The sequence below is a fragment of the Hylaeus volcanicus genome, chromosome 5, assembly GCF_026283585.1.
Source record: "Hylaeus volcanicus isolate JK05 chromosome 5, UHH_iyHylVolc1.0_haploid, whole genome shotgun sequence".
Lineage (NCBI taxonomy): Eukaryota > Metazoa > Arthropoda > Insecta > Hymenoptera > Colletidae > Hylaeus > Hylaeus volcanicus.
Window position 1 is genome coordinate 28,885,955 of NC_071980.1, and position 26,877 is coordinate 28,912,831.

General features: G+C 35.9%; 5 protein-coding genes across 7 annotated transcripts; 3 read left to right on the plus strand and 2 right to left on the minus strand.

Annotated features, from left to right (window-relative positions):
- The first annotated feature begins 321 nt into the window (after nucleotides 1-321).
- LOC128876497 (protogenin-like) lies at nucleotides 322-6,369 on the plus strand. Of its 2 annotated transcripts, none has more exons than XM_054122916.1 (20): nucleotides 322-763; nucleotides 1,242-1,504; nucleotides 1,587-1,719; nucleotides 1,811-1,967; nucleotides 2,049-2,117; nucleotides 2,190-2,416; nucleotides 2,499-2,644; nucleotides 2,722-2,881; nucleotides 2,970-3,254; nucleotides 3,360-3,527; nucleotides 3,615-3,806; nucleotides 3,895-4,073; nucleotides 4,148-4,295; nucleotides 4,370-4,468; nucleotides 4,542-4,695; nucleotides 4,791-4,924; nucleotides 4,995-5,360; nucleotides 5,484-5,761; nucleotides 5,833-5,940; nucleotides 6,025-6,369. In XM_054122916.1, the coding sequence occupies exons 1-20, from the start codon at nucleotides 697-699 to the stop codon at nucleotides 6,232-6,234; spliced, it is 3,543 nt and encodes a 1,180-aa protein (XP_053978891.1). In that variant the 5' UTR covers nucleotides 322-696; the 3' UTR covers nucleotides 6,235-6,369. The 2 variants fall into 2 exon arrangements, with proteins under 2 accessions (XP_053978891.1, XP_053978890.1); XM_054122915.1 differs by having other exon boundaries at nucleotides 323-763; nucleotides 2,046-2,117.
- Nucleotides 6,370-10,534: 4,165 nt separating this feature from the next.
- LOC128876498 (3 beta-hydroxysteroid dehydrogenase/Delta 5-->4-isomerase) lies at nucleotides 10,535-13,843 on the minus strand. The gene is made up of 7 exons (XM_054122917.1): nucleotides 13,127-13,843; nucleotides 12,867-13,040; nucleotides 12,587-12,789; nucleotides 12,372-12,525; nucleotides 12,031-12,299; nucleotides 11,600-11,815; nucleotides 10,535-11,523 (listed from the first exon to the last, which is right to left on the minus strand). The coding sequence occupies exons 1-7, from the start codon at nucleotides 13,173-13,175 to the stop codon at nucleotides 11,470-11,472; spliced, it is 1,119 nt and encodes a 372-aa protein (XP_053978892.1). The 5' UTR covers nucleotides 13,176-13,843; the 3' UTR covers nucleotides 10,535-11,469.
- A 908-nt stretch (nucleotides 13,844-14,751) lies between these two features.
- LOC128877523 (coiled-coil domain-containing protein 85C) lies at nucleotides 14,752-18,018 on the plus strand. The gene is made up of 4 exons (XM_054124898.1): nucleotides 14,752-16,636; nucleotides 16,905-17,280; nucleotides 17,364-17,629; nucleotides 17,706-18,018. Exons 1-4 carry the CDS (start codon nucleotides 16,031-16,033, stop codon nucleotides 17,748-17,750), a joined length of 1,293 nt encoding a protein of 430 aa, XP_053980873.1. The 5' UTR covers nucleotides 14,752-16,030; the 3' UTR covers nucleotides 17,751-18,018.
- Nucleotides 18,019-18,149: 131 nt separating this feature from the next.
- Nucleotides 18,150-23,811, minus strand: LOC128877521 (PR domain zinc finger protein 10-like). Of its 2 annotated transcripts, none has more exons than XM_054124895.1 (12): nucleotides 23,544-23,811; nucleotides 23,133-23,340; nucleotides 22,656-23,058; nucleotides 22,243-22,575; nucleotides 21,849-22,175; nucleotides 21,569-21,778; nucleotides 21,000-21,503; nucleotides 20,656-20,920; nucleotides 20,441-20,582; nucleotides 20,148-20,336; nucleotides 19,867-20,058; nucleotides 18,150-19,797 (listed from the first exon to the last, which is right to left on the minus strand). In XM_054124895.1, exons 2-12 carry the CDS (start codon nucleotides 23,295-23,297, stop codon nucleotides 19,522-19,524), a joined length of 3,006 nt encoding a protein of 1,001 aa, XP_053980870.1. In that variant the 5' UTR covers nucleotides 23,298-23,340; nucleotides 23,544-23,811; the 3' UTR covers nucleotides 18,150-19,521. The 2 variants fall into 2 exon arrangements, with proteins under 2 accessions (XP_053980870.1, XP_053980871.1); XM_054124896.1 differs by lacking the exon at nucleotides 23,544-23,811 and adding an exon at nucleotides 23,410-23,539.
- Nucleotides 23,812-24,009: 198 nt separating this feature from the next.
- On the plus strand, nucleotides 24,010-26,801 carry LOC128877522 (golgin subfamily A member 6-like protein 26). The gene is made up of 5 exons (XM_054124897.1): nucleotides 24,010-24,353; nucleotides 24,424-24,622; nucleotides 24,696-25,483; nucleotides 25,561-25,759; nucleotides 26,113-26,801. The coding sequence occupies exons 1-5, from the start codon at nucleotides 24,154-24,156 to the stop codon at nucleotides 26,755-26,757; spliced, it is 2,031 nt and encodes a 676-aa protein (XP_053980872.1). The 5' UTR covers nucleotides 24,010-24,153; the 3' UTR covers nucleotides 26,758-26,801.
- The last annotated feature ends 76 nt before the right edge of the window (nucleotides 26,802-26,877 follow it).

The following is a 26,877-nucleotide window of genomic DNA, read 5'->3' on the forward strand; positions in this document are numbered from 1 at the left end:
ATCTAAGTGACTGTAAGCGATGTTTAGAATACGTTTATAACATCCAAGTATTCAAATGCATCGAAATCTACATTTTATTCGTAGTAAGAAAATTAATTCTAATCGACAATTGTTGACAGTATTTCAATGGGAAGTAATGGGATTGGGAAGTTTGCAACAGTTTGCAATTGATCATAAAGCGTAGTAACATTAATTTTGTGATTCTGTCAAGTTTGATAGTTACGCGTAATATGAAAATTTCCGGTTAGCTATTTACATGGAAATTTATATTTCTCTGGTTCGAAAAGTTTCCGTTGGTGACACTACGTGTCGTGGATCGAGAATTTTGAATCTTCTTCTTTACTGTAAGAATCACGAACGGGGGTAGCCGTAGCAGTGGTGGAAGATGGCAAGAAACGAACGAATCGCGTGCTAATGCAAACGAAGCTAATCGAGTATTATTCGCGACGACCGTGCAGTCTCGGCATAGTCAACGTCCTCGAGGTTTCGGTGACGATATACTGTTTTGTTTGACGATGATGTGAGAAAGCAAAGCAAAGTTCGAAGGGGGGTAAGAGTTCGGCGAACGGAACGGCCGAAAACTCTTTCAGGCGATGTCAAACATGCGGCGACGAATTTCGCAGAAAAGTTTACCAAACCGACGGCGTGTTTTGGCCAAGATTTGTCAGTGAAACCAGTGCCAATGAGTGTGAATATATGGCGGCGCGAGTACTTTTACTAAGCATCTTGTTTACAGAAGTGCTAAAACCCGCTTGTGCCGCAGGTGCGTCTCCCTCCTTTCCTATCTAATCTGTTTATATTCGCTAACCGATACACGCTGGAACTGGACCATGCGTTAACGTTCTTTACTCTTCTCTACTTTTATTGCTGGTTATCACTTCAATTTCCTTTTTTCCTTTCCTAAATCGTACATTATTAAGCAAACATAAGTATTTAGATTCGATTGTTTATATTAGATTGGCACGCATAAAATGTTTTTTCTACGACAACGTATCGATACTTTAAAGCTTGATGTATGCATTTAATCAAAATATTAGCCGATCGTTTTCGATTAAACTGAAAAGGCTTATACTGTGTTTTGAAAATATTTTTTACAGTTTTCTTCGATCACTCGATAGTTTTCTTATTTCGAATTAACGAAAAACAAAATCTACAAAGTTCAAAGCCAGTACGGCCGACTTTTGAATTTTTCAATTGATATTTGTTTTTACTGATGTGACTGTTCAACTGATGCATTTCAGGTGTCAAAGAAATCGGAGCCAGTTTACACAATAAAAACATATCGAAACCGGAAAGCTTCAACAATAGTCCAACCAAAGGTTCCGGTGTAACATTGGAAATTCAACCTAGCGGTCATGTGATATTAGGGAAAAAAGGAATTACACTTAGTTGTATAACCGGATCAAATCAAAATATCTCTTGGTTACACAATGGAGTACCAGCACCACCATGTGGTATCACGCGTTGTACTCTTTTACGAAATGGCTCTCTTAACTTACACAAGGTATGTCATTTGAACTATCATTTAATTAATGCTCAGAAATATATATTAAGTATCATTTATTGTTCTGTTTTATTTATCACAGATGGTGCAGAAGTTTAAAGAAAAAAACAATATTACAGTTAATTTTAGGAATTACAATAAAGACGAGTATCGTTGTGTAACACATACTAATTTAGGACTTCTACGATCGTCTCCTACCTTTATACAAATAGCAGGTAAGTATCCTATTAGTTGTTTTATCATTTTACCGAACCGTTCAATTTCTCGTCTGATATTAAAACTTAAAATTATATTTGTACATTGTAGAACTTGCCCATATATTTAAACAATCGCTTGAAAATATAACTGTACAAGAGGGCGAAGTTGCAAGATTATCTTGCTTGATAGATAGTGTTCCTTTTCCTCCTAATATCACATGGCAGCACAATGGAAAAACATTGTTGCCCAACCAGAATAATTCAAAGTAAGAAAATCTTGTAAAATAATGACTAACGTTTATCATATGTTACAATTATTGTAATTAACATTGGCTTTGTAATAGTAGGTATTTTATGGTACCACCAGGTGTTCTGTATATAAAAGCAACAGAGTTATCGGATGCTGGTTCGTATAGGTATGTACTATGTATGTACGCATCTAGCGTACAAAAGTCGACATAAAGTAAAATCTATATTTGTTTTTATAGATGCATAGTAAATAATGAATTCCTAAAGAAAACCAAAAAAAGTAAAGAGGCAAAATTAATTATTACCTCTCAACTAGAGCGTAATGGTTCGCATACTTCGCCATCGTTATTTCCACAAGTTTCATACAATCATTGGTTGCTAAATGGAACAAATCTTAATTTAGCATGTGCCGCATCTGGATATCCATCTCCACTTATGACGTGGACATTTATTCCTCGCTATACTGGTAATTTACATTTGTCGATGTTTTATTTGGATATTCGTGGAGTGAATATAAATTTAATATTTTATGGTTTGTTGATCCTTAGATAATCATAATGTTGCACAACCTCGCATTTTGCTTAATTCTAGTATTGGCATTAGTATATTGTCATTGGTAAATGTGAGTGTATCTGACGCGGGAATTTATTTATGTTCTACGAAAAACTTCGGTACAAATAATTTGGAAATTCAGGTTTGTTATCATAGCGTATTTTTCAAATGTGATCAATTGTTACAAACTCCAATGATATCCTACAAAAAATATTTCAGAATATAACGGTGGATGTTTTAGTACCACCTTCTTTTTTGAAGACACCTATAAATCAAGTATGCCCAAATGGGAGAACTGCAAGATTTGAGTGTCAAGCACAGGGATTACCTATGCCTAAAATATATTGGTTAAAGGACTCATTAAATATTACAATTAACGGTAATATTACACGCACGAATACTTACAATAAATCTTTGTACTTATTATAATACGTAATATACAAATTTCCCGTATTGATTATTTGCAGGACGTAGGACTACGTACGTAAAGGAATATAATAAAATGGAGCTGGCAATATCGGCAACGGTTCCTTCAGATTCTGGTATTTATCAATGTGTTGCTGTGAATACAGCTGGAGAAATTTGGGCCGCAGGTCGGCTTCAAGTAAACACATCTCGTAATAGTCCTGCTACACCTACCTCTCTAAACTGTCATGCTCTATCACCAGTTAAAATTTTTATTTCCTGGGAGCCACCAAAGTCTCTACCAGTTACCAGTATTACAGCTTATACCGTCCATTATAGTCCCGTAGGTAAGGGACTTAATAGAGAATTCTACATTGATAAGAACATCGATAAAATTAGTCGATTAATGATTAGTAGATTAATTAATCTTTCCATATGTGTTTTACATATAGAAGGAGGCAAGGAAGAAGTTTCTCCACCAGAACCAGGTAATTCTACGTCTGTAGAAGTAACGAAGCTTCTCGAGCCATTTACAAATTATTCCTTCTACATACGAGTGTGGAACAATCATGGTGCTAGTGACCAATCAGCCACCATTTTGTGTTCTACAGCTCCAAGTGGTATGTTATTTGTTATTTGTTCTTTTATTATGGACAGAACAAACAACATTTAGAAAATACCGTTTTCTTTTTCTATTTTCTATTCAGTTCCTAAAGGTGTACCAAAAGTAAACGTGAATATAATTAGCAGTACAAAATTAAATGTATCATGGGAACCGCTAACTAAATCCGAGTCCCGTGGTATCGTGGTACAATATAAGTTACAGTGCCGACGACACGAACATCCATTTTCTCGTGTTCTTCATTTGCCTGCTAGCGTGGAATCCTATGTTCTATCTGGTATGCATTTACTATCTTAATTATGGTAATATTGATCAAATTTGATTTTACAGTATTACAACTTCTATACCAATCGATATTTATACAGATCTAATACCTGGAGCACAGTATGATCTACGAGTACTAGCTAGGACAAATCAAGGTTGGCCTAATATGAGCGAAACACAATTAGAATGGACCACTGTAACTATGCCATCTGCTGAATCGATTGTTATCAAAAATATTGTGGATATACAAATATTAATCGTAAATTCTTCGGTTGCGAAGGTAGTGAAAAAAAACATTAAAAAAATAGTACGTTATTTCTTGTAATTAACATCGATCAAATTATATTACTTTAGGCGAAATGGAGTATAAATCTGAAAGAAAATGATAAAATTGAATCAGAATTTGACTCTTGGCAAATCTATTGTGAAAATCAAAATGGACACAAATTAGTAACTATTTTTTTACCACAGAACGTTACTGAATATGTATTTACTAATCTTGGTATGTATTAAATATACTTACATGGGTACCGTGTTGTACATATATAAAAAATAATTTGTACATTTTTTGTTCAGATATAAACGTTTCTTATACAGTGGGCTTATGCATGATAAGCTCTGGCGAGGTGACAGGTTGTCTAACAAAACAAATAGAAACTATTCAACCTGATGCACGTAAGTTCGTTATAAATATAAGTAATGAGTATATATATACATATTATAAATAACTCTTTTACTTATAAATCAGATAACATACCAATAGCTCTGGAAGCTATTCCTGTTTCACCTAATTCTATAAACGTCACATGGTCGTTGAGTGACATGCATGAAGTGGATGGTTTTGAATTATGTTATCATGCAATTCATACAACAAATTTAGATGGTCCTAAATGTTTTATATTGTATGTATTAAGGTTAATTTTATTTTTAATTGGAATGTTCCGGTGTGGTAGAGAACATTTTTGAAATCTATATATATAACTATTTTTTTTAACAGAAACGATACCAAGACCAGCGTCGATAAACTCAAACCGTTTACATTGTATCAATTTAAAGTCAGAGCTATTCGAAATAATACAAGCCAAAGCAGTTTTTACAGCGAATCTATAGAATGTTATACGAACGAAGACAGTAAGTATTATATTAACATATTTAGTTCTCGTGTATTTATACGATGGAAAATTGAATAATTTGTATTCAGTTCCCGGAAAGGTAGAGGAAGTACAATGGTTTTTGGTAAATAACACAAAAGTGCGAATTGCGTGGAAGGAACCGAGTAATATAAACGGCATAATACAAAATTACTTTGTCATTTACACCATGGATTTAATGGATTCAACTACGATGTGGAGAAACGTGACGGTACCTGGCAATAAAACTTCTACAACTTTACCTGGTTTAACTTCCGGGAAACGATACTTTGTTATGGTACAAGCTATGACAAAAGCCGGTTATGGTAAACCATCGGATCCCATAATTATCATTACCGGTGGTAGACCACCAGTTATACCTAATTCGCCGGATAAACAAAAACCACCACAAAACACGAAACCTGATCAAAGTCTTGGTGAGTAATTGGTTGAATAAAATGGTTTGATTTACATTTACAAACACGCACGCAACTTAATCGTAAAAATTTGTTATATCGTATTTTAAGTTTTAATAAAATGTTATTATTATCTATGCTTAGGTGTGATTCTTGGCGTAAGCATAAGCATTGGATTTATTACAATCTGTTTATGTAGCATGTATTGTCGAAAGAAATGTGAAAATGCTCGTATCTTAAGAGAAAATGCGCAATCTACAAAAGGACGTACGTTGATACGAAATGGAAACCGATGTTGCGTAAATCAGTCTTCCTCATCGGTTAGTCAGCAAACGAATATTAGAGTAGTTCCTAATGAAATTGAACTTGCTGTTCTTTGTCCTTCATCTCCAATTATAACTAATCCACATTTGGATACGAAGGTGTGTAAATATTAATATTTATCTATCGTCTATTCGTACACGAAATATTACATAAAAATTCATTGTTTCAGGGTGGAAAATCTAACGGAATTCTTGAATCTTATGCAAAAGAACCTTTACTACCGTCATGGGAAGTAAACGGGGACCCTAAAGATATTCAAATAACACAAAATTCGCAGGTACGAATAGGTCTAGACTCTAATTCGAATAACATAAATAATTTTAAAAATATGTTGTAACGAAACATACATTTTACAATTTAGTATAAATCTAAGGACAGCGTTGTCATAAACAAAGAAAATCAAGAACAAGAATCGGAACCAGATTTGGAAGGCACACAACTCACAATGGTCAATTGTACTTTAGGCAGTAGCAGTAGCAGTTTAAATAATAATTCGGGATGTTTAGATGGTGGCACATCCCTATCAAAATCTATGTGTATATCTGTTCCAGCACTTGGACCAAATGGATGAAAGCATTAGGCAATATATTTGAGTGTTCACATTTTTCTCCTATGCTAATGTGCAACAGGTAGGGTGCAAAAGTTTTTCTGCGACTTGAGTCAGTTGACTGCAACATGTACATACATGTGTATACACATACGCGTACATATAAATTAAAAGTAACAAGAATGGAATTCTCAATGAAGTAAAAGCAATGCAAGTTACTATACTTTACAAGTTTCACGTGGTATACGCTTGTAAACGAAATACTAATGCATACATAAGTTATGTAAATAATGGTGTCGAGAAAGTGTGTCGAATCTGAACACTTCAGTTGTTATCTTGTATATAATTTTCTGAAGCAAGTTATTTCTATCAAAAACAACACAGTATCCTCGTATTACCGACGCAGTAAGGATTCATGAAAATTCCTAGATTTCATTTAATAGAAAATGATACTGTGGTACAAATGATACTTAATATTCTTTAGATAACTTGCTCGTATATATGTATTGAGTTGATACCTGTGAAAAGGTAAAAAAATATGAAACAAAATGAATGAATCGGTGGTCTAGCAAGAAGATATTCGATGCTTCTGTACATAGGATAACTATTAACTGTGAATATGTTTATAAAGTATCATGTTTCGAATAATAGCGAAAGATAAGTAAATATGCATTCCTTTACACTGGGAAGGGCAAAATTATTAAATATCCGGGTACAGGTATGGCCTAATGATATATCGTACATATATTTCAAAAATGAAACAGCTCAAAACACTTGATTCTTGAATAACATCTATAATACAAACGAGTTAGATAGTCATAACTTCAAAATTTCTCTCGCTTATATCGCTCGTTATATCTTAAATAAAATTATACGACCTTGTATAAAAGTGACCCTTTGTTAAATGTAGTTTTCTTTTTTGTTAATATTATTTGTTCGCTAAATAGTTTTCTGCAAAGCTCGCACACAATTTTTTGTCTCTTCTAAGAAACCTACTTGTTTGAGTTATCTCATTTTTGAAATACATGTACGATATGTATTGCTTTTCAAGAGAGCAATAGTATTGATCATTCCACATTCGTTAAGTTTTCCATTAGTTAAATCTAAATTAATAATGAAAAGTTTTATGTTATAAGAAAAAAGTACTACTCAGATCTTTTTACACATCTAAAGTATAATACATATTTGCTTTTAATTACAAATACTGCAACATAATACATACGTAACATTTAAAATGTTGGCAAACATTTACTCCATTAAAGGATAAAACGTTATAACACATTTTTGAAAAAAAGTGATTACAATGATCATATTAATTTAGAAAAGTTTGGTTTTCAATTAGATTTCTGATCATTATAGTATTCTCTATTGAGACATAAAAAAAAAAAGAAAACAGGAAAAATTAAAGTGTATACTACATTTTTTGTATCGTTATCAAATAATTGGGCATGTATTTATTCTATTTTATATATATATTTTTTTTCCTGTTCACAATGTCAGTTTGCACGATAATGATAAATCTTACGTTATACAAGGCATTTAAAGTTAACTACATCGTACGAAAAGGAAAACGAAACAAAACTAGAAACATATTCCAGACTGGTGCATGTTACCATGACAGAAAACCCAATACAGTACCTGATAGAATAAGCTAATCTTTTAGAGTGAGACGTAGATATGTCATGTTATTATTGTACCTCCATTAATTGTTATTTATTACATTTTACATTCAGTACTACTTCAGATGATCATACATTACACTGAATTACGCAATAACGTAGTCACTACAAGCACAGTATGAAACCATGTAAAGATAGAATTAATTTAATCTGCACATGCTAGAGATTTTACCATATATTTATTGCATAGATTTCTACATCTTTATACGAAATAATTTGTTAAACGTATCATTTGAAATCATTTTCACAGAAATGATTCTGCCTTATGTTAAAACAATGTTGCTATTAATACAGATTTTTTATATAGTACATATTCCACAGCTATACTTCTCTAAGTATAAATCATGATTTACTTATTTTTTTTATTATTGAAACTTAAACTAATAGACCATTACAGAACTTTATGATTTGAGTAGTTACAAGATCTGATACAGGTTTATAAAATAAATAATATATTACAATCATGTTTTTAGAATCTCAATTCATGCATATACGATTGTAGCTATTTGTTCTTGATAATTTTACAACAAATTTCATTTGTTGCAAACACATTTCACAGATAAAATGCTTGTTTTGTGATTATTTATTTGAATAATTTGTTTTCCATTTGTTATCATATTTAACGCATACCTGTTACATTTTACGTTACTGACGTATAGTACGATACTTTTATATTTGTTGAAGGTATTTGTTATACACTTCCTAGAGTTAAATGGGAAATGAGAATTCATATACTGTATAATCAATAGGCAACTAATAATTGATCACTCGTGGGTTTGTTTTTCCTTTGCATCAAACTCTTAAAATATTTCAAAATATCTTTTGCACTGTATGTATATGTTAATTATTAAGCTTGTACAATTTAATTGTATTGACAGAATTTCTTAAATTCTAAGAAGGACGGTATTATTGTTTTTATGAAGAAAAGAAAAGAGAAAAAAAGAAAGTATAGTTCAAAAACGTTGATATAAACTATAAACAATGGATACAAAAATAAGTAACGTGACGACAAACATTATATATTTTATTTCTTTAAAAATTACGTGCTCTTTTTTTTATTGTGTATACGAATTCTAAGCATTGATTTTATAGATGTAGTAGAAACAAGAAAATTAATTTAGGCTTATAAACTATTTTGATCGTTTTATTTTTAGCAGCATAATGTACTATATTTAAGTGCGATATTGTTTTGACTGCTATGGATATAATTCTAGTATGAACAATTTTACATTTATTTTATTCCTTGTATAAAAATCTTCCATTTTTTTTAGAACATTTACTGAATTTAGAACAAACGGAAAATTATCGGCGTTAAATTGATGAAACCATACCATCATTTTTTCAACTGATTGTGTGGATGTGATAAGACTTTGTAAAAAAGAAAAAAAGAAAAAAATAGAGTCGCCGTGCTGAGTGTTAGCTAAGTGTTTTATGAACTCGAAGAAATGAATTATAATTACAGTATTGAAGTACAAAGCAATAAACATCTTATCTTTAGACTGCAAATAGAAGAAACAAGTATTGTAAATGTCACAATTAGAGTATAACAAGTCGTATTAAAATATACTTGGAATTGAGGCTATTTTAAATCATAAATTTTTAGAACATGTTCATCTCATAAATCATTCGAACTGTAAAAAAAAAACTAACGTTTTATTAATCGGTTTTTATGAATCATATCTACTTGTATGTTTTATCACGCTAAGCAATATTTCAAGCACATAGTCCAGCACTTTTCATTAACGCATCAAATTTCGTAAATCGAAATCTCGTAGCTTTACTACATTGTAAGCAGAGTAGCAATACCTCGTTCCATTTGCAATAGCGTTTCGAGATGAAACAATCCAATAGTATTGGCCATACGCGAATAAAAGTATTAATGATATTGATATTGTACGGCGACTCTAGTCAAGGAAATATACCTCCATAATTTCACCACCCTTGTTTGTACAGGGAAGGTACTTTATATTACTTAATTTTAACTTAACCTCAGTACCTATTACGCAACATTATAATTTAGATTTACACAATTTACCTCAGAAAACATATATTCTCACGTATGTGAGTAGGTGTAGCCAAGACATTATACTTTATTTTATACGAGATATATATATGGAAACGAAGAAACTCGGTAAATTGAAGTTTGTATTATTATCGTTAATTATAGCAATTATTATATATTAAAAAAAATTTATTAATTTATTTTTCACAAACCCTTATCATTTTCTTTTTTTACTGACATCTACATCATTAATCTATCGCGATAATTATGCTGTTTTTTTAGGGTGCAGTTACTTTGTAAATATTTTTATCTATAATTGTGTATATATATATAAATATATATATATATATATATATATTATCTGCAGAAAATATTACAAAATATATATTTTAATATATTATGTATAATAGATTACGTCAAATTATAATCTTATTGTTTAAAGTATTAAAATTAAAATGATACACAAAATATTTAATGATATTGTTGACTATTCTGAGTGCAGTATCTTGTTGTAACCAATGATTGAATAAAATTAAGAAAGTGTATCAATGTTGCTTCTCTTAAAAAATAAGAAATAATAACCTTTACCCGAACGATTTAGTAATTATTAAATAATGTAAAAGGTGCAGTAAGGACACGTAAATAAATGCATTAATGAATAACTTTATTATCAAAGAATTAATAACAATTGATTAAAAAGAGTAATACTATTAATTTAATTTTATTTGGCAGTTAGTGCCGTTAGCCTATGCATTTTATTGTATGATCTTTTGCAAAATTAGGCTTAATTTCATGTTATAAATCTATCGATTTGCTTGTGTTTGGCATTTTAGAAATATTTTCTAGCTTAATTTATATTATTTGTACTTGATTTAATACATTGTATAATTCGAATCATCTAATATTCTAAACTTACGTAACCGTATTATTTGCTTGGAATAAAAAGATTTCTGCGCGCAAGTCACGGCTCTTAAAAATTATATATTGGAATACGCTGGATATAAAAAAAAGAAACGAACGAAAATCCTTTTTCTATGTTTCTATAAATCTTATTAGATTTTTAACAATTTTATTTATGTTTCCAGTCTTGAAGAAATGCGGTATATAAAAAGCATTCTTGGCGGTATACATAATTCTCTAAAATATTTATCCAAACAATTTTACAAGCTATAATGTATTAAGTTTAGGCATGTGAATATCTAGTTCCATGATTTGTTTAACCTTTCTTTCTTTCTAACTTCTCGATATACGTCTCTCTTATACGTCAAAACTTGACTAGCAACCTTAAGGTGCAAAAATTTCATACCTCAATCTATGATAAAATTAAGTACATTAATTCCTACTTTATCACATTTGCAATAGGCTTATACATGAAATCTTCGTATTCCATTCGATCAATTCTATAAACTTGACTAACAATATTTGTTAGCAGGTAAAATACAAGTAAAGTGTATAACATACAATAGAGTATGTAATTTGCATAGATTACTAGGCACAAGGTGAAACGCTCCAAAAGTTATTTATACAAATCATTGTAAGCTTTTTTAATATTTGATATTGGCAATGTGCTGCCAAAATTCATAGAACTAAGGAATGTGGAAATATCTTCATGCTTGCGTAATCGTCTAGAACCTAGAAAGAAATGATTAATATAATAAAATCTCAAATTATATAATGTAGTTCTGAATGAATTTATATAATTATTTACCTCTTTTACAACATCTTTTGTAAGTTTTGGATACACATAAGCGAAGCCAGTACTTAATAGTTTTCTTGGATCTAAATACAAATGTTTGTTGTAAAGAAGTTCTTGGTCTATATATGGAGACAAAGGACTATTTTCCACTCCATCTTTATTGCAAGCGTCCGCCCATGGTCCCATATGCTTGTCGTTCACTTCTTCGACTACAGAACTCATGTCTGCCTAGGATACAGAATAAAAAATTAACTTTAAACTTATTTATTGTAAATAACTAATCTCTTATTGGAATCCGTATTATTGGAATTTATATAAAGGACGAAATGAAAAGCAAATATGCGATACGTACACACATATTTATACGTACTCGCACATATAAAAGTGCATAAACATGCATTATAAAGTATATAAGAAATAATATAATAACCCTTTCTTCGTACTTTAGCCAATGTGGATAATGCGGTACCCCAATAATCGTGGTTGATGTTAAATAATTCTGAAACTATAGCGCTAATCGATCCTTGAGTCGAATCACCTTCGTCGACAACGTTGTATATTTGGCCTACAGTTTCTGGTTTATTTACTACATGCCAAACAGCTCTGGCTACATCTCTCACGTGGACCGTGTTCATATGAAGGTCTGGTCCCCAAAGTAATTTCATCATTTCTCCTAAATGTTTGTAAACTGCTCCTACCACCAGACGTGGTGCTACAAAGGAATAGCTCTTTTACTTACAACAATGCTAACATACTATTGGACAAAATTAAAGAAATACATTACCTAAGCCACTTCTATCTCCGTGACCATACACGATAGCTGGTCTGAGTATCGTGTACTTTAAATTCGGTATATTTTTTAGATCATTTTCCACTTGAAATTTATATTTTGCGACATATGTCCATGGCTCGCTGGTATCGTCTTCTTTGTGAGAATTCTATAACAATAGTAAGGCTGGTTAATTTTTTAACAGAGAAATTTGAAATAAATGAACATACCTTTTCGGAAGCATTAAGATTACCAGAAGATATTTCTACATAACGATCGACCTGTAGCTTTGCCGCTTGCTGAGCACAGTTCATGCTTAACTTATAAATTCCTTCTTTATACACAGGATCTGTTTGACCACTCTTTGTTTCTCCAGCACAATTGATCACATAATCAATCGTATCATCCGATAAAAACGCATTTTGACAAGACACTATAGATAACAAAATTTACTGCAAATTGCGTTAACGATAAACATAGCGAGATTTAATTCATGGTATATCAAATTACCTGCATTGATCAAATTAGCGCTTTTAAACTCAAGCAAAGGATGCTCGAACATTTGCTGGTGTTTAGCATTAAGCCAAGCAGTTTGTGGGGGTACTTTGTCTACGACACGTACAAACGACACGAGATCATTATCCAACAGATACTCCACGAGATTACGTCCTATGAAACCGCATCCTGTTTCGGCGATAAAATGGTTTTTGTCCTTTCAGTTTTATCGCATCCGTTGTATTATCGTACAAAATGGGCTATGCTATACTCACCTCCTAAAATTATGACTCTCGGCTTTCTATCGGAACCAGACGTTGCCATAATTACTTTTAAATAATCATTTAAAATCAGCCGATTATTTCGTCGTCCGTCTGGCAAGCTTCAATTAAAATAAAAAACACCCTAAATCGCCGTGACACTTCATAAAAATATCTGGCTGCGATAGTATTATCGGAGCACTGTCACTTTTTCCTTAACCTTAAAAACTTTGCGCAAAGGAACGTGCTACCAGAGCCGCGTTCCGAAATCTTTCGTTAGTCATCGGCGTTGCATGTAGTTTTCGCCTACTACAAGTGACTATATACAAACTATAAGTCACAGAAGAAAAGAATCACGAGATATCTTTAAAAGACCACTCTTTAACTTGTTTCAATCGACTCTAATGCGATCCGCGATCAAATACAGTTCAAATATTCCAAATAGCGTACCGTCATATAACAAGTAACATCCAATACTAATACCAACCACTAGTGAACAAAGAACGAAGAAGCATCGCACCGAAGACAATTCAACTACACTCAACCAGAGGTCCAAGCGTAGATGTAGATCAATGGTGGCTACCATTGGACTATAGCAAAGCTATTAAAGATGGCGTCATCGGCGTATAACGTTTTGTATAAACAAAAACCGTTGACAATGGGAATGGGTGCATCCAGATGTAAGCGGGTGAGCTTACACATTTTTCGCTCCCAAATATAATGAATGACTTTTCCTAATGGCAACTAATCAATGAATTATACCAACACAGACACTGTGGGCGCTCAGCACCCTGGACGAGTCAATGGCAATGACGCAGTAACAAAACTTTATTTCTATCGGCAGACCTTCCACGTGTCTCAGTTTTTACTTTCTGAATATTTTTCTACCCTCTTCAATTCTCCCGCGCGTCAATTGTTTCTCCCCACTATTCGGGGAATCGTAAAGGCCGATCCCCACAACACGAGTATCAGTGGCGCCATCGGTGGGAAAACACCCAAGTTTGTAGTGATAATAGTTCCTCACCGTTTTTGTAAGATGGCCCCACCAGCTGTCATGGTTTTCGCCATCTATCGGGAAAACGCTCAAGTTTGTCCTCTAATAGTTCCTATTTGTACTAATAGATGGCGTTATTTTGATTTTATTGCAGTCGCCATCTAGCGTCGAAGATACAAACTAACTTTACTACAAACTTGGACGTTTTCCCACCGATGGCGCCACTAGAGCTAAACCTCTCTGTAGTAGTGGCGTCATCTAGCAGAAACAGTGAGAACTATTTTCACCACAAACTTGGACGTTTTCTCACCGATGGCGCCACTGCTAAAGCAAAGTAGTTGGCCCTAAAATGTACTCAAGAAAATCAAACCCCAAATTTTTATCGATAGTTGTAATGTCATTTTTTTTTTTAACAATGCATCTGTTCCAAACGAGTAATATTAATAACACACAAAAATGACCGAAAATACGGAATATTCGTCGATACTGTAAATTCTACACGAGGAAACGACCATCGTGGCCGTGTCGAATCTTTCCAAGCCGGAAGATTTCGTCCCTTTCAACCTCCCACAAAGTATGCGCTGTTAAATCCCCACCTAAAAGAAGGAAAACGGTCCAATCGAATGTCCGCATCGCAAGTCGCAACCTTAAAGCCCTACCAGCGGCATCGTCGGCAATCTCTTTGGAGATCGCGGGCCCCCGGTCGTCGCCATATTAGTAGTACGCGATTTTCACGCGAATTGCGGCTACATACAACTATACACCACAAACCACACCGTTGAATGCGGTGCGTGGTGCCAGTAAAAAGACGAAAAATCGGTTCTGTGATTCGATGCAAAGATAAGAGCAAGATTCGAGAAAGAAGTGGAACGATTATGCGCGAGTACGGTAACTCCATTAGCGATCGAGTCGTTTTCTTTCGTATCGGATGTTGAAAACTAAAGATAAATAAGGAGAAAGAGGGAAGGAACGGATCGGATTGTCGGATGGTTGACGGTAGCGTATCAAACGTATCGATCGACGATCGAAGACGTAAGCTTATTCCCCGTGGTGAACGACAACGACAACTGGAATGGGCCACTCGGTGTTACGGCACTGCGACTTGTGAAATGCGACGGGCCAGCAGCGAGAGAAACGGGGGCCCGTGCCCCGACTGAGCGCATTAGCTCTCGGGAGTGCGATCGAGTTCGACATCGCCAGTTGCCGGTATCCTCGGGATACTCTCGTAACGAAAAAACAAGTGTCCGAGGCAAACCTTTAGCCAGGTGACTCGAGGCAAGAGTCTCTCCGTTCTCTGATTCGACGCTATCGCTATGGTCGCAGGCGTAGTCGTCCTTTGGTCGTGTTCGTCCATCTCGTCCACCTCGTCTCGAGCGTCGCTGACAGATGGGACGTAGACATACCGAGAGATTGGTAGGAGCTGACCCGTAACGTGACAACTAACAATCTTTAATACCGCAACGGAAGCCAACGCTGTGCGCGAGTACGCACCGTCGAGGATTCGTTCCACGCGTACCTACAGTTTAACGGAAAGAGAGTACCGTCGCGATTTCGCGAATGCTCTCAAGACAGGACACGTCTTATTGTTAGAGAAATGCACGACAGTGTCGACGAACACGCACGGAAGAGTCTAAGCAGATTTTGGACGGCTGGCCTGTCGGACGATAAGGTAAGACGCGGGCTATCGGACCGGCTAGCTCTGAAGTATTAAGTCCGGTCTTAACACACACACACACACAAAAATCACACATACACCCGCCCGCGCGCTAAGAAGAGAAAAGAAAGAGTGTAGAAGAGCGAGAGAGGGACCGAACGCTGACCCACATTTCAACGGGTCGAACGAAGCAACCCGGCACGAAGAAGAAACCACGTCGGTGGACTTTCTGAAATGGGACACGGCACAGCCTGGAGCTAAATTAGCCGCGATGTCCAATAAGAGTAAGTCCCAGCCGCCGCAGCAGCAGCAGCAGCAGCAGCAGCAGCAGCAGCAACAGCAGCAGCATCCGTTGCACGTGATCAAATCAACGACAGTGGAACAAGTGCCACCGCGATATCAGCCACCGCCACAGCCGACCAGCGGTATCCTCAAGAATCATCCTCACTTTGGTCCAGCCACTTCCGTATCGACTTCGGTATCGACCAGTGTTCAAGGCCCAGCCGTGACCTTGAGTCATCATCCTCAAGCAACGCAGCAGCGATTGGTGCCGCAGCAGAAGGATGCCCAAAGCAAGTACTCGCCGAGGATAGAGCATCGACACCCTCCAACCGGTAACGCCGCTCTGACAGCGGCCGTTTCAAAAACGCAGCCGCACGGTTACCTACAGGCCAAGGTCGGCCAAGGTCAATACTTGCCACCTAACGGTCAGTATCCTCCCACGGTAAATACGGCGCAAACACCGCCGATTAGACAGAGGCTCACCGACGACGAGTTTCTCCGACTCGGGCCCGTGGAAATGCTCAAGTTCGTCCGCAAGACCGAGTCCGACATCGCGAGACTCGCCGCCGAGCAGAATCGACAGATACAGAGCTTGGTGAGTCGCGTGTTTTCATCGGTTTGTTTGTTTGTTCACTCGGTAAGAGTGGCTGCCGAGCGCTATTCATGTCCATGTCCGTGTTTCTTTGTGCTTCTTTTTTCCCCGGACAGCGTGTAAATAGTTGCGACAACGATCGAATTCTTTCTTGCCTTCTTTCAAATGATTTCTCTATAAACTTGTATATACGTAGGTATACGATATAGGTACGACAATTTGGTCGGTAAACGCATCACTCGAGTATCGAACGTACAATATTTGATTACAGCTGAGCGAGTTGCGCGCGTTAAAGGAAGCAAACCAAAGATTAAGCGACGATAATCAAGAGCTACGAGATCTCTGTTGCTTTTTGGACGACGATCGTCAAAAGGGGCGAAAGTTGGCGAGAGAATGGCAAAGATTCGGAAGGTACACGGCGAGCGTTATGCGTCAGGAAGTTTCCGCGTACCAAAATAAATTGCGTCAGTTGGACAATAAGCAGCAGGAGTTGATCAAGGATAATCTCGAGCTAAAAGAATTGTGCCTTTATCTGGACGAGGAACGAGGAGGCGGCGGTCAGAGAGACGACGGAGACGGTTCGAGTTCGAGTACCAATGCCGAAGAGACTGTTCCTCCGAGACCTAGGCACGCGTCTACGTTTAACGGTAATTTCTTCGAAGAGAAATCAACTTCGATAAATGACACTAATATCGCCGATCGAAGCTCCAGATTCGAAATCGTTTCACAGATCAAACGATGCAGTACGTAAGAAGTTTGGAGCAACGGGTCAAACAGCTCGAAGAAGACAAAAGTGTTCTACAAGCACGAGCGCAAGGTTGGGAACTACCGCCTGGCGAGATTTGGGACAATCCGAATAATTCCAGTGAAAATCCTCATTTGGGAGGCCGACCGGAAGCGGTGGTACGAGCTCTTCAGGTTCTCGAAGTTAGGGAACAGCTTGAAAGAGAAGGCGGCCATGACGGGGAGAAGGCTTTGGTCAGAGAAATGTGTAACGTAAGTTTTTCACTCTGTTACGTATAAAGCTGATATACAACGCGAAGACAGACGTAGATGGGAACGTTTGTTTTAGGTTGTCTGGCGAAAACTGGAGGAAGGCCCGCAAACCAGGCATTGATAATTCTATCGTAAGCTCAATTCGTCCAACGCTCGAGAGTCTCGAGTAAACGTTGTTACGCGAATCATTCGTTTGTTCGCGTAATGTACCTAATAGTATTATAGATGATAGTAGTTAATGGAAATGTTGTAAATTTGATAGATTTATACGCACGTACCTACGAATATTTCGATTTAAGAGTCAATTTGCCTAGTTTACACTATTTATATAAAGATCATGGGCGCCATTAGACTGCCCGCGTGAACTGTTAACAAACTTTATTTTTTATTATAAATTCGATATAATTTACTTTTGTAAAACCTGAACAATTCCTATCCTTCGATTATTCCAATTATAATAATTGGATTAGTTCGATACCAATCTATAATAAACCCTGCAGAACGAAATTTTACGATACAGTGAATCAGTCACTGGGTAACTTTATTTAAGTCATGTTTACAATACAATTCTCCACGTACTCAACAACATTAACAAACATGCATTCTTTTGTCTTCGCAATGCCATAATATAATACGTATCGTATTACGTGTATTTAATGCATGTAAAATTCACTTCGAATCGTCCCTGCCAATTTGTAATTTATCAAGTTACATTCTGGAATTGGCGATTTCTAGCTTTTATGCTATATTTATTACGCGTTAGCGTGAATTCGATGAATTGGTAAATCGCGCAAAAAATTGTCCTCTCGACAATACAGATTTTACATGCATCGTAAAATTACAAAGACAAAAGTTTTAGTTGCCTAAGTAACTATTTTAGTACCTTCAATTTCAACCAGATATTTCAATTCGGTGAGTGTGATGAATGTAAAATTGTCACGCTAAATTGTGCGATTAAAAGTAATCGTAGCGATCTCGAGAAAATTAACCCGTTCGATTATGAATCTACGACTGAAAATGGTTGTATTCTCTCCTGTAAACGATAACGCAGATGCGAGCAACTGTGACAGGACGTGGCAATGTACCACAGAGTAAAACGTGAACGATTTTTTACGGACTACAACATCTCGGACGTGTAATCTACGGACAATTCTTTTGTCATTAAAGCCAAACGTGACATGTAGATACTACGATCAGTACTATATCCAAAAAAAAAAAGAAGAAAAAAACAAGTATCAATATAGAGGGGACATTACACCGATCTAAGATTCGGTAGAATCGCGTTCTTCAAATTTAAGCCGAGTTTAAATTTCACTTTAAACTTGACGCTCAAATTCGACCATTCTAACATCCATAATTGAGTGACATCGAATCGAAGCTTTTTCAAAAATTTCAAAAGAAACTACTAGAGTTAATGTCAGAGACGTACCGATGGTACAAGGACATGTTCTACGTTCTTGCGCTCCGTACTTGTAATACCTTGAGCAAACATCTCGATAACTACATGTTTCCCATTGTGTTTAGTCTTAAATCTCCATGTTTGTGTTTCTCATTGTGTGTTTAGATTTAAACCTTCGTCCTTGTGCTTGATCTTAGACCCAAACTTTTCGTAAAATAGTGTATACTCCATTCCAACAAGAATCACGGTCGTGACGTCATTGTCAACCGGACAAACCAACAAACTAGCATCGAGTGTTCCGCACCGACGCCAACAAAGCTGCGTTCCAAATATTTCTCAGCCAAGCATCGATTGCTCTTTACGCGCAACGATGCCCTGATGTGGCAACGACAGCAAAAAGCACAGTGTTCCTCCACTTGACTGTGCACAAACTCATGAGATTCATATCTCAGTAAATTGACAAAACCTTGCGTTCAGGTTGCCACGGATCTTTTCAACGTATGTCACGCATACGAACAAATTGTTGTCCAACAAGTTCCAATCCGTTACTTATGAGATCAACGTCGCTGGATATTTTAATTATTTTCGGCTTAAAGAAATCTGAATCCGTGTCGCACGATTGGATATAATCGGATAACACGAAGTGGTCTTCGATGAGTACGGGAGGCTGATTCTGATTTTGAGGCTGCCGATTACGTGCTCGTGGAACTTGGTCAGCGGGTTCCATCAAGTTCGAATGTTTCTTGCGTTGATGTTGTAAGAGTTTTGCCTACGGAACCAAATTAATTCCTCGAATTCTTTAAACTTTTATCAAACGATCAGATCATTTGAAACTTACCTTGCTGGCGTATTGTTTGTGACACCACTGACAACCTTGAGGTATCGTTGTAATACTACCAACTGTTTGACTAAATGTTGGATTTGGTAAATCAGAGTATACAGACTCTTTTTGTCTATTACTCGGTGGCAAAGCAGCGCCCGGGTGATTTTTCATTATATGTGCTTTACGTTTGCTGCTACTTTTGTACACCTTTAAAATATTATTAAAATAATGTTAAAATAAACCGATAATAATATTATAAACCAACTTATTCTAACCACCGATAAGTAGTACCGGACCTTGTCACAATATTGACAGTAATAATCTCTCGTCTGGCGCAAAATTGGTAAATTTAATTCTGGCACAGATTCCGGTGCAACATCAGGATGACGTTTTGCTAAATGATTAACAAGCATTCCCCTTCGTTTAAACCCTACCAGACATTGATGACATTTGTAAACGAACCGATTGTAGTCATTAGGATTTACCTATTAATAATACATATGTATATATATATATATATACATATATAGATAGATAGACAGATATTATCAATTGTCTTATTAAGTGTTTCGTTTGTTTAGACAAATACCTTTGGAACAAATTTTTTCGTTTGCGTGACTCGCGACATTTGTTCTTCGGTAGCCGTTTGTGAATTATGTAGCTTCGTTATGTGTTCCTTCAATTTATCTTTTCTCTTAAACTGTTTCCCACAATTCGCGCAATGAAATTGCCTGTTGGAACAGGAAAAGTATCGCATAATATAAATGCAATCTCTACGTTTATAACGTACAAATGTTCATATACCTATGATCAGAGTGTTTCAACAAATGCATTTGTAATTTGTCGACTGTAGCAAATCGTTTTGCACAAACTTGACATTTGTGTTTTCTTTCGCAGTGGTGCGATCTAATATGCTTACGAATCACCGAATATTTAATGAATATTCTTTGGCAGTAAGGGCAACTAAAGGTACCATCTTCTTTCTTATGAGTCTCGATATGATCTTTTAATGCCATGCTTTGACTAAATAATTGCCGGCACATCGGACATTCGAACACTTGTTTATTTTCTAAATAAAAATAAGATAGATATAAACAACAATTTAACACCTAACTTATACCAAAGATTTTAATACAAGTATAATTTACCTTTGTGAGTTTTTAAATGACAAGATAGCGCTGAATTGTTCATGAATCTTTTAAAACAAATGTTGCATGGCAGTGGCTTTTGATCTTCTGCACCATGTACCAAACAGTGCTGTTGTAGTCGTACTTTTGTAGCAAAACGTTTGTAACACATTGAACACTTGTAAGTTGACAGAGGTGTTAATCTTTTTGCTTTTGTTAAAGATAATCTTCCGTGTTGCGAGACATGATTAATCAATTCTTTTTGTTTTTGAAATTGTATGCCACATTGTGGACAAACTGTCGAGTAAGTTTTCGTTTTTATTTTATCGGTACCATGAGTAAGAGTGTGTAGGTTGAGTAAAATCGGTTTTCGAAAAATTAAACAGCAAACCGAACATTTCCATTCTTTCGAATTATTTCGTCTTGAATTTTCTTTTTCTTTTAAATTTCTACCACGAAGTACTTTAATGCGACGAGAATGGTTATCTTCTAGCCGTGGCCAAGCGGGTAATTGATTTTTGAGTTCTATAACATGAAATCATACGTACTTACAAATATCACTTGAAATATTACATTCAAAACTTGTATACCTTTCTCATCTTTTGTTTCTTGCATAGGCTGAAGCACAATTAAGTTTCTACGAATTGCATAATCGGAGCTAGGGCCAGCTTTTAATTCTTCCTTTGGTAAAATGCTCCTTGTAGTTAAAAATACTATTCCATCGCGTTGTTGACAAATTACTAAATTTTGTTCTTTATATGTTAACGCAGGTCTGACAAAACGCATCCAATTCGAAGCATCTGCAGTATCAAATCAAGGCTTTGAATTTATTAACCGTTACGTTTTTTTTTTTCAAATATAAACACTTACTTTCATTTGAGACATCTACTTTCAAAAGTTCTTCATCTTCGGTTTCATAAAGCAACGGCAATTGGTTTTTAAATGACATACCGTCGTAAGGATATAAGATACCTTCTATAGGACCGAATCGAGTACGTTTCTGTATATAACGTTTTGCAAATACTCCATACTCCATTCCACTCGATGCAATTTCAAAGTTAGACAATTTGTTTATCGAAAGATACGATCCTGGCAGCGTTGCTATAGCACGAGACGGTACAGGCTGATCTGCTATTGTACATACATTATGCGAAGTGCAACTATCCCCGATACAGATATCATCGCATTCGTCGCAACCTGTAAAAGAGCACAAGTTTAATACTGCGTCGATAAAAGTATGGAGAGCCATAACGGCATTACGTACAAGAATTTTTTTTGTCATTTATACGGCGCTTAGACCTTCTAACATTCTGTTTTTCACTATCATTCTTTTCTTCAGCATGCATTAAAATTTCATCGATTTCTTGCTCCTCTTTCAACTCCATTAAGCAATTTGTGTTATTCTCTTTGTTAGAATTTTCTGGGGTCGATGAAAGCATAGACTCGTCCGCATCGAGATTTTGACTTTTAAAAGTATTCATGACATTTATTTGGTCGTCTTGCATAACAAGAAAATCTCTACTCAATGCAAAGTCTGTACTTGGCATTCCTGTTAGCATCAGCGGGGCAGCCGACGATTCTAATCCAGAATTAGTTTCTGTAAATACATTTTGTATTATATAATACGAAAGTGAAATTTGAGATTAGATTCAAAGGGAAGCATGAACCAAGAATTACCTTGCATCAAAATCAATTCGCTACCAACGCTGGAAACCAATTGTTCTGCATTTTCATTGGCAACAAAGTCAGCAGAATTATCTGTCTGCTGTACATTCTGTGTAGTGATCGGATGGGTCACATGCGAGACATAGTTAACATTTGCCCTTTCATTTGGCTCTGGTGGAGTTATTAAAGGAGAAGAGGGACCTTGTAGAACAACAACAGAATTATGGAAAGGAGATGATGGAAGTTGTACCGGAGTAGGCGAATACCTAGCTGCAGAACTCATATTTGGGTCAAGAGGACTAACACGATGTTCGAAATCAGAAAGTGGAGAAGATGCTCTAGAGGAAAAGGAAACCTGTTCATACATTGGAAATAGACGAGAATATTCTCGTGACTGATCTTCCACGTACTCCACCTAATAACAAACGATTCAAATATTTTTTGCTACAAAAAAAATCTATTAAAATCTGACGGCAACCATTTACTTACAGTTAAGAACAACAACTTATTACTCATTTTTTTTGGCTGTTCACACATTGATGAAGGAAGCAAATGGTAGGTGGGCCAATTTACAGAAGTCTCAGATACTTTATCAATGTTTAGAATCTCAAAGGAGTTAGCAGGGGCCCCCTGAGGAGGGCCCCTTGGATCCATTTTATTTCTCGTTGTGTATCGGGAATATTACAACTTCGGTTACCTGTCAAAATTGTACTTTGAAAATACAGTTAGCTCTGTCGTTAAAGAACGAATGAAAGAGACGGACTACCTTTAACCACAACGATTGCATTCGTGTGATTTCAAGCGTACCGATAAAACACGATAACCGTTGCGATAGGTTCGAAATAACTATGCAACTGTACATTGTTTTGATCTGTGTGTCTTATAAAGAGGTGGACTTACCATTACCATCCTCGACACGTAAGTTTTCGGAGTCGATGCACTTTTTCCCGTGTGATGCACCTGCTGCGATACACTGGTTCGTCCACGTCCAGTCAACAATCATCGCTATCAGTTTCATAATGCTGACTGAGCACCACTGAAATGGCGGGACAGTTTCGTATCGACGCGACGATATGTAGGATTCGAAATAATTTCTGATTTTCTTGATAATACCGCTATCCAATTATTATCTACGTTTTTCGAATAGTAGCTAACACGCGATTTATAATTATGTACACAACTAATCTTTCTCCTCGGATACTGGCAATTTAAATTACAATAAAATTGATTTTACAAAGTTTATTTTAATAAACGTATAGACATTGATAAAAAGCACTGTATATTGTATACTTCGACCCCCCCCCCCATTTACGAATGAGTTTGATTTGAGTTTGAGGTCACTTGCGTGTACAGGGGGTAGGGTAGATTGGGGTGGATACATACCTTTGACAACTTTCCTTAACAACGAGACAACAACGCGATAACAAGAGTTTCAGTTATGGTTTCTCGATACGTACCAAGAGATATGTAACTTAAAACGAACCTTTTGTTAACTAAATAATAAGCGATCATGGTATACGCGAACGAAGTCACCGATCTAGTAGATCGGATGATGAAAGTAAATATTTTTCCATCGTCGGACAAACTTGCGATGTTGAGGGACAAGGAGATCCTCGATCCAAACTTAATTATGGACGCTAGGCATCGGATACTTCGAGAAGATTTATCTGTTTCACCTACAAAACGCTCCGTTTTAGCAGAAACCAGGAGGTGAAATGTATTTTCAAGATGAACTAATAACAAATATCTGAGCACTTGTTACAAAATGTACACCTCGCAGGTTGTTGACGGAGGAGGAGTCGAGGCAGTTATATATAAAGAAACAGCAAAGATTTCTGGAACAAGAGTTGCAAAAATTTCAAAGAGAGCTTGATAAATCTAGAGCGACGCTTTCGAAACCGTACGCGTGCAGGAAGAGGAGTTTTGTACCTTCGGATGACGAAGACTTTTGGAGAACGTCTAGAAGAATTAAAAACAAGGTCGATATAAATGATACTAAATTAGCGATTGAAATATTTTATTATAATTGAAAGCATGTAACATTCTTTGTAGATGACATTCGAGGAGAAAATAGAAAGACACGATACCGGTGAAGATATTATCGATACGTTTAGAAAGAAAAGTGCAACAGAAGTTGACGACTCTTCCATGAAAATGTTGGATATAAATGATACAAGGGAAACGGAATGCGAAGTACCGTGCACCGGAAATATAAAAGTAACAATCAGAGACAAACCTAACTTCGATTCGCAAACGCAATATTTGTCCATTTTAAGAAAATGTTTCGATGCCTTCAAGCAAAATGTCAAGGAAAAAGAACGGCTTCGCGACATTAAGACGAAAATTCAACAAAATTTGATTTCTAGGATGACAAGAAAGTATTTTGACATTTGGAGAGCGTATACGAAAACGACCGATACCGCGCAGAGACAAACGGAACTACTTTCAGAGGAGCAAAGGATCGACAAATTTATAAATACAATTACGGAACGCCAGAACGAATTGACGAAGGCACAAGATGTAAAAGTTAGAGATAATAATTTGGTCGTAAAGAAAACGAGTAATACAGAAATAAGGAAACGAAACGCTTATGCTAAACCTATTAACGTCGAATCACCCGCACAAAGTCGATTGTGTGCTCAAAGACAGATAATAGAAAAACAAAGAGCGAAATTGATCGAACAGAGCAAGATCATCGAGGAATTAAAATTGAATCAAGCGCAGAAGGAAATATTCAGAGCAACCAAAGATACAGTGGATATGGCTAAAGAGACGCTCGCTCACTGCGGCCAAAAGACGAGGAGAACTTTGATTCTGTTGATGCAGCAAAATGGATACAGGTACTACGAATCTCCTCGATGATTTACAATTTATATACGTATTAATACTTATCGTTGACTCACTGCTCTCTCGGAAGGGATGAAAGTTTGACGGTGCGTCAACGATCGCAGGATCCACCAAAATTTTTGTTAAGAATGGAAGCTCGAGCAGAAGCTAGACGTGAAAGGATAAAACTAGCCGAAGAATCACGCAGGAAGAGACTGCAGGAAGAAGAAAGGAAGGAAGAGGCTGCTCGAATAGAAGAGGAACAGAAGAAGAGGAGATTACAACGAGAGGTCGAGTAATATTCTAATCTACTGGAAAGTTCTGTTCACTCAGCTCATTCGACATCGATTGAGAATATTTGTAACTACATGTCCCGGAACGATTAGTATAATCGGAAATTGTACGACTGTAATTGTTCACAGACTAACTATTCGAACGTTCATAATTAAAGGGCAGACAGATCTTTCCAATAGACCTAACAAATCAAAGTGTATTAATGTCATTCTAAGTTTCGCAAACATTAATTTTAACTCGCAAGCTCCGTTATCGCTTCGTACCGCAATACTCTTTTTTTTCTATGATTATGCACAATACAGCTGGTACGATGAATTTGCTATTTATTTGTTTATTTATTTATTAACAGGCTTTAACTCAGGCACGAAGACTATGGAAAGAACAAGAACGAAAGCGACAAAATGAAATAGAAAAATTGAAAAGATTGAACGATATGGCAGACGAATTTTATCGAAAATATCTTCTAAGACGTTATGGAATAGAACCATTAATGGGTTTTGTTGAACGAAAAAAGAGCAACATTGAAAAGATAGACAACCGTTATAAGGAAAATTTAACAAGGAACGTATTTATAGCATGGAGAAGAGAAACAGAGATTCGATGTAAAATTGTAACTGAATTTGCGGAGACTTTTTATAATAGAAGCTTAATGGTCAAGACTTTTCGAGAGTGGAAGCAGATGACTAAAGAAGTAAACTTGAAATATCAAGTTGCCATTGATTTCTATGATATGAAACTTTTAGACAGATACTTCAAATCATGGCAAATAATAACACTTGAACTGAGAGTACAATACGAATGCAAAGAGAAGTTAGCTCGCAATCATTATAAAAGTAAATTAAAACTAAGATACTTCTTTACGTGGAAAAAGTATCTCACGATTGCTGTAGATATCGCGGAAAGTGAGAAGAGAAAAGATAAATTAAGGCAATTGGTGCAGACAGTGATTCCTGACTTTGATCCTAGACAGAGAGGCGTAGCATTAGAGGATTAAATTAACATTATAATATTTAATTAAACTACAGAAATTGTATCGTAACGATAGTTTTAAACTATATATGACACGGAAACTATTACTAATTATTGTTATTTTGTATAAAAGAGAAAGAGAGAG

Excerpts from the sequence above, each read along its gene's own strand:
- LOC128876497 (XM_054122915.1), top strand. The coding sequence starts at position 697 with ATGGCGGCGCGAGTACTTTTACTAAGCATCTTGTTTACAGAAGTGCTA. Across the intron at positions 1,720-1,810 it reads TACCTTTATACAAATAGCAG|AACTTGCCCATATATTTAAA; the intron begins GTAAGTATCCTA and ends TGTACATTGTAG. Across the intron at positions 4,469-4,541 it reads AACTATTCAACCTGATGCAC|ATAACATACCAATAGCTCTG; the intron begins GTAAGTTCGTTA and ends CTTATAAATCAG.
- LOC128876498 (XM_054122917.1), bottom strand. The coding sequence starts at position 13,175 with ATGGCAACGTCTGGTTCCGATAGAAAGCCGAGAGTCATAATTTTAGGA. Across the intron at positions 12,526-12,586 it reads ATCTTAATGCTTCCGAAAAG|AATTCTCACAAAGAAGACGA; the intron begins GTATGTTCATTT and ends CTATTGTTATAG. Across the intron at positions 12,300-12,371 it reads CGGAGATAGAAGTGGCTTAG|CACCACGTCTGGTGGTAGGA; the intron begins GTAATGTATTTC and ends ATTCCTTTGTAG.
- LOC128877523 (XM_054124898.1), top strand. The coding sequence starts at position 16,031 with ATGTCCAATAAGAGTAAGTCCCAGCCGCCGCAGCAGCAGCAGCAGCAG. Across the intron at positions 16,637-16,904 it reads ATCGACAGATACAGAGCTTG|CTGAGCGAGTTGCGCGCGTT; the intron begins GTGAGTCGCGTG and ends ATTTGATTACAG. Across the intron at positions 17,630-17,705 it reads TGGTCAGAGAAATGTGTAAC|GTTGTCTGGCGAAAACTGGA; the intron begins GTAAGTTTTTCA and ends CGTTTGTTTTAG.
- LOC128877521 (XM_054124895.1), bottom strand. The coding sequence starts at position 23,297 with ATGGATCCAAGGGGCCCTCCTCAGGGGGCCCCTGCTAACTCCTTTGAG. Across the intron at positions 20,921-20,999 it reads TCATTTAAAAACTCACAAAG|AAAATAAACAAGTGTTCGAA; the intron begins GTAAATTATACT and ends ATTTTTATTTAG. Across the intron at positions 20,337-20,440 it reads CGAAAAAATTTGTTCCAAAG|GTAAATCCTAATGACTACAA; the intron begins GTATTTGTCTAA and ends TATTATTAATAG.
- LOC128877522 (XM_054124897.1), top strand. The coding sequence starts at position 24,154 with ATGGTATACGCGAACGAAGTCACCGATCTAGTAGATCGGATGATGAAA. Across the intron at positions 24,354-24,423 it reads GTTTTAGCAGAAACCAGGAG|GTTGTTGACGGAGGAGGAGT; the intron begins GTGAAATGTATT and ends TACACCTCGCAG. Across the intron at positions 24,623-24,695 it reads CTAGAAGAATTAAAAACAAG|ATGACATTCGAGGAGAAAAT; the intron begins GTCGATATAAAT and ends CATTCTTTGTAG.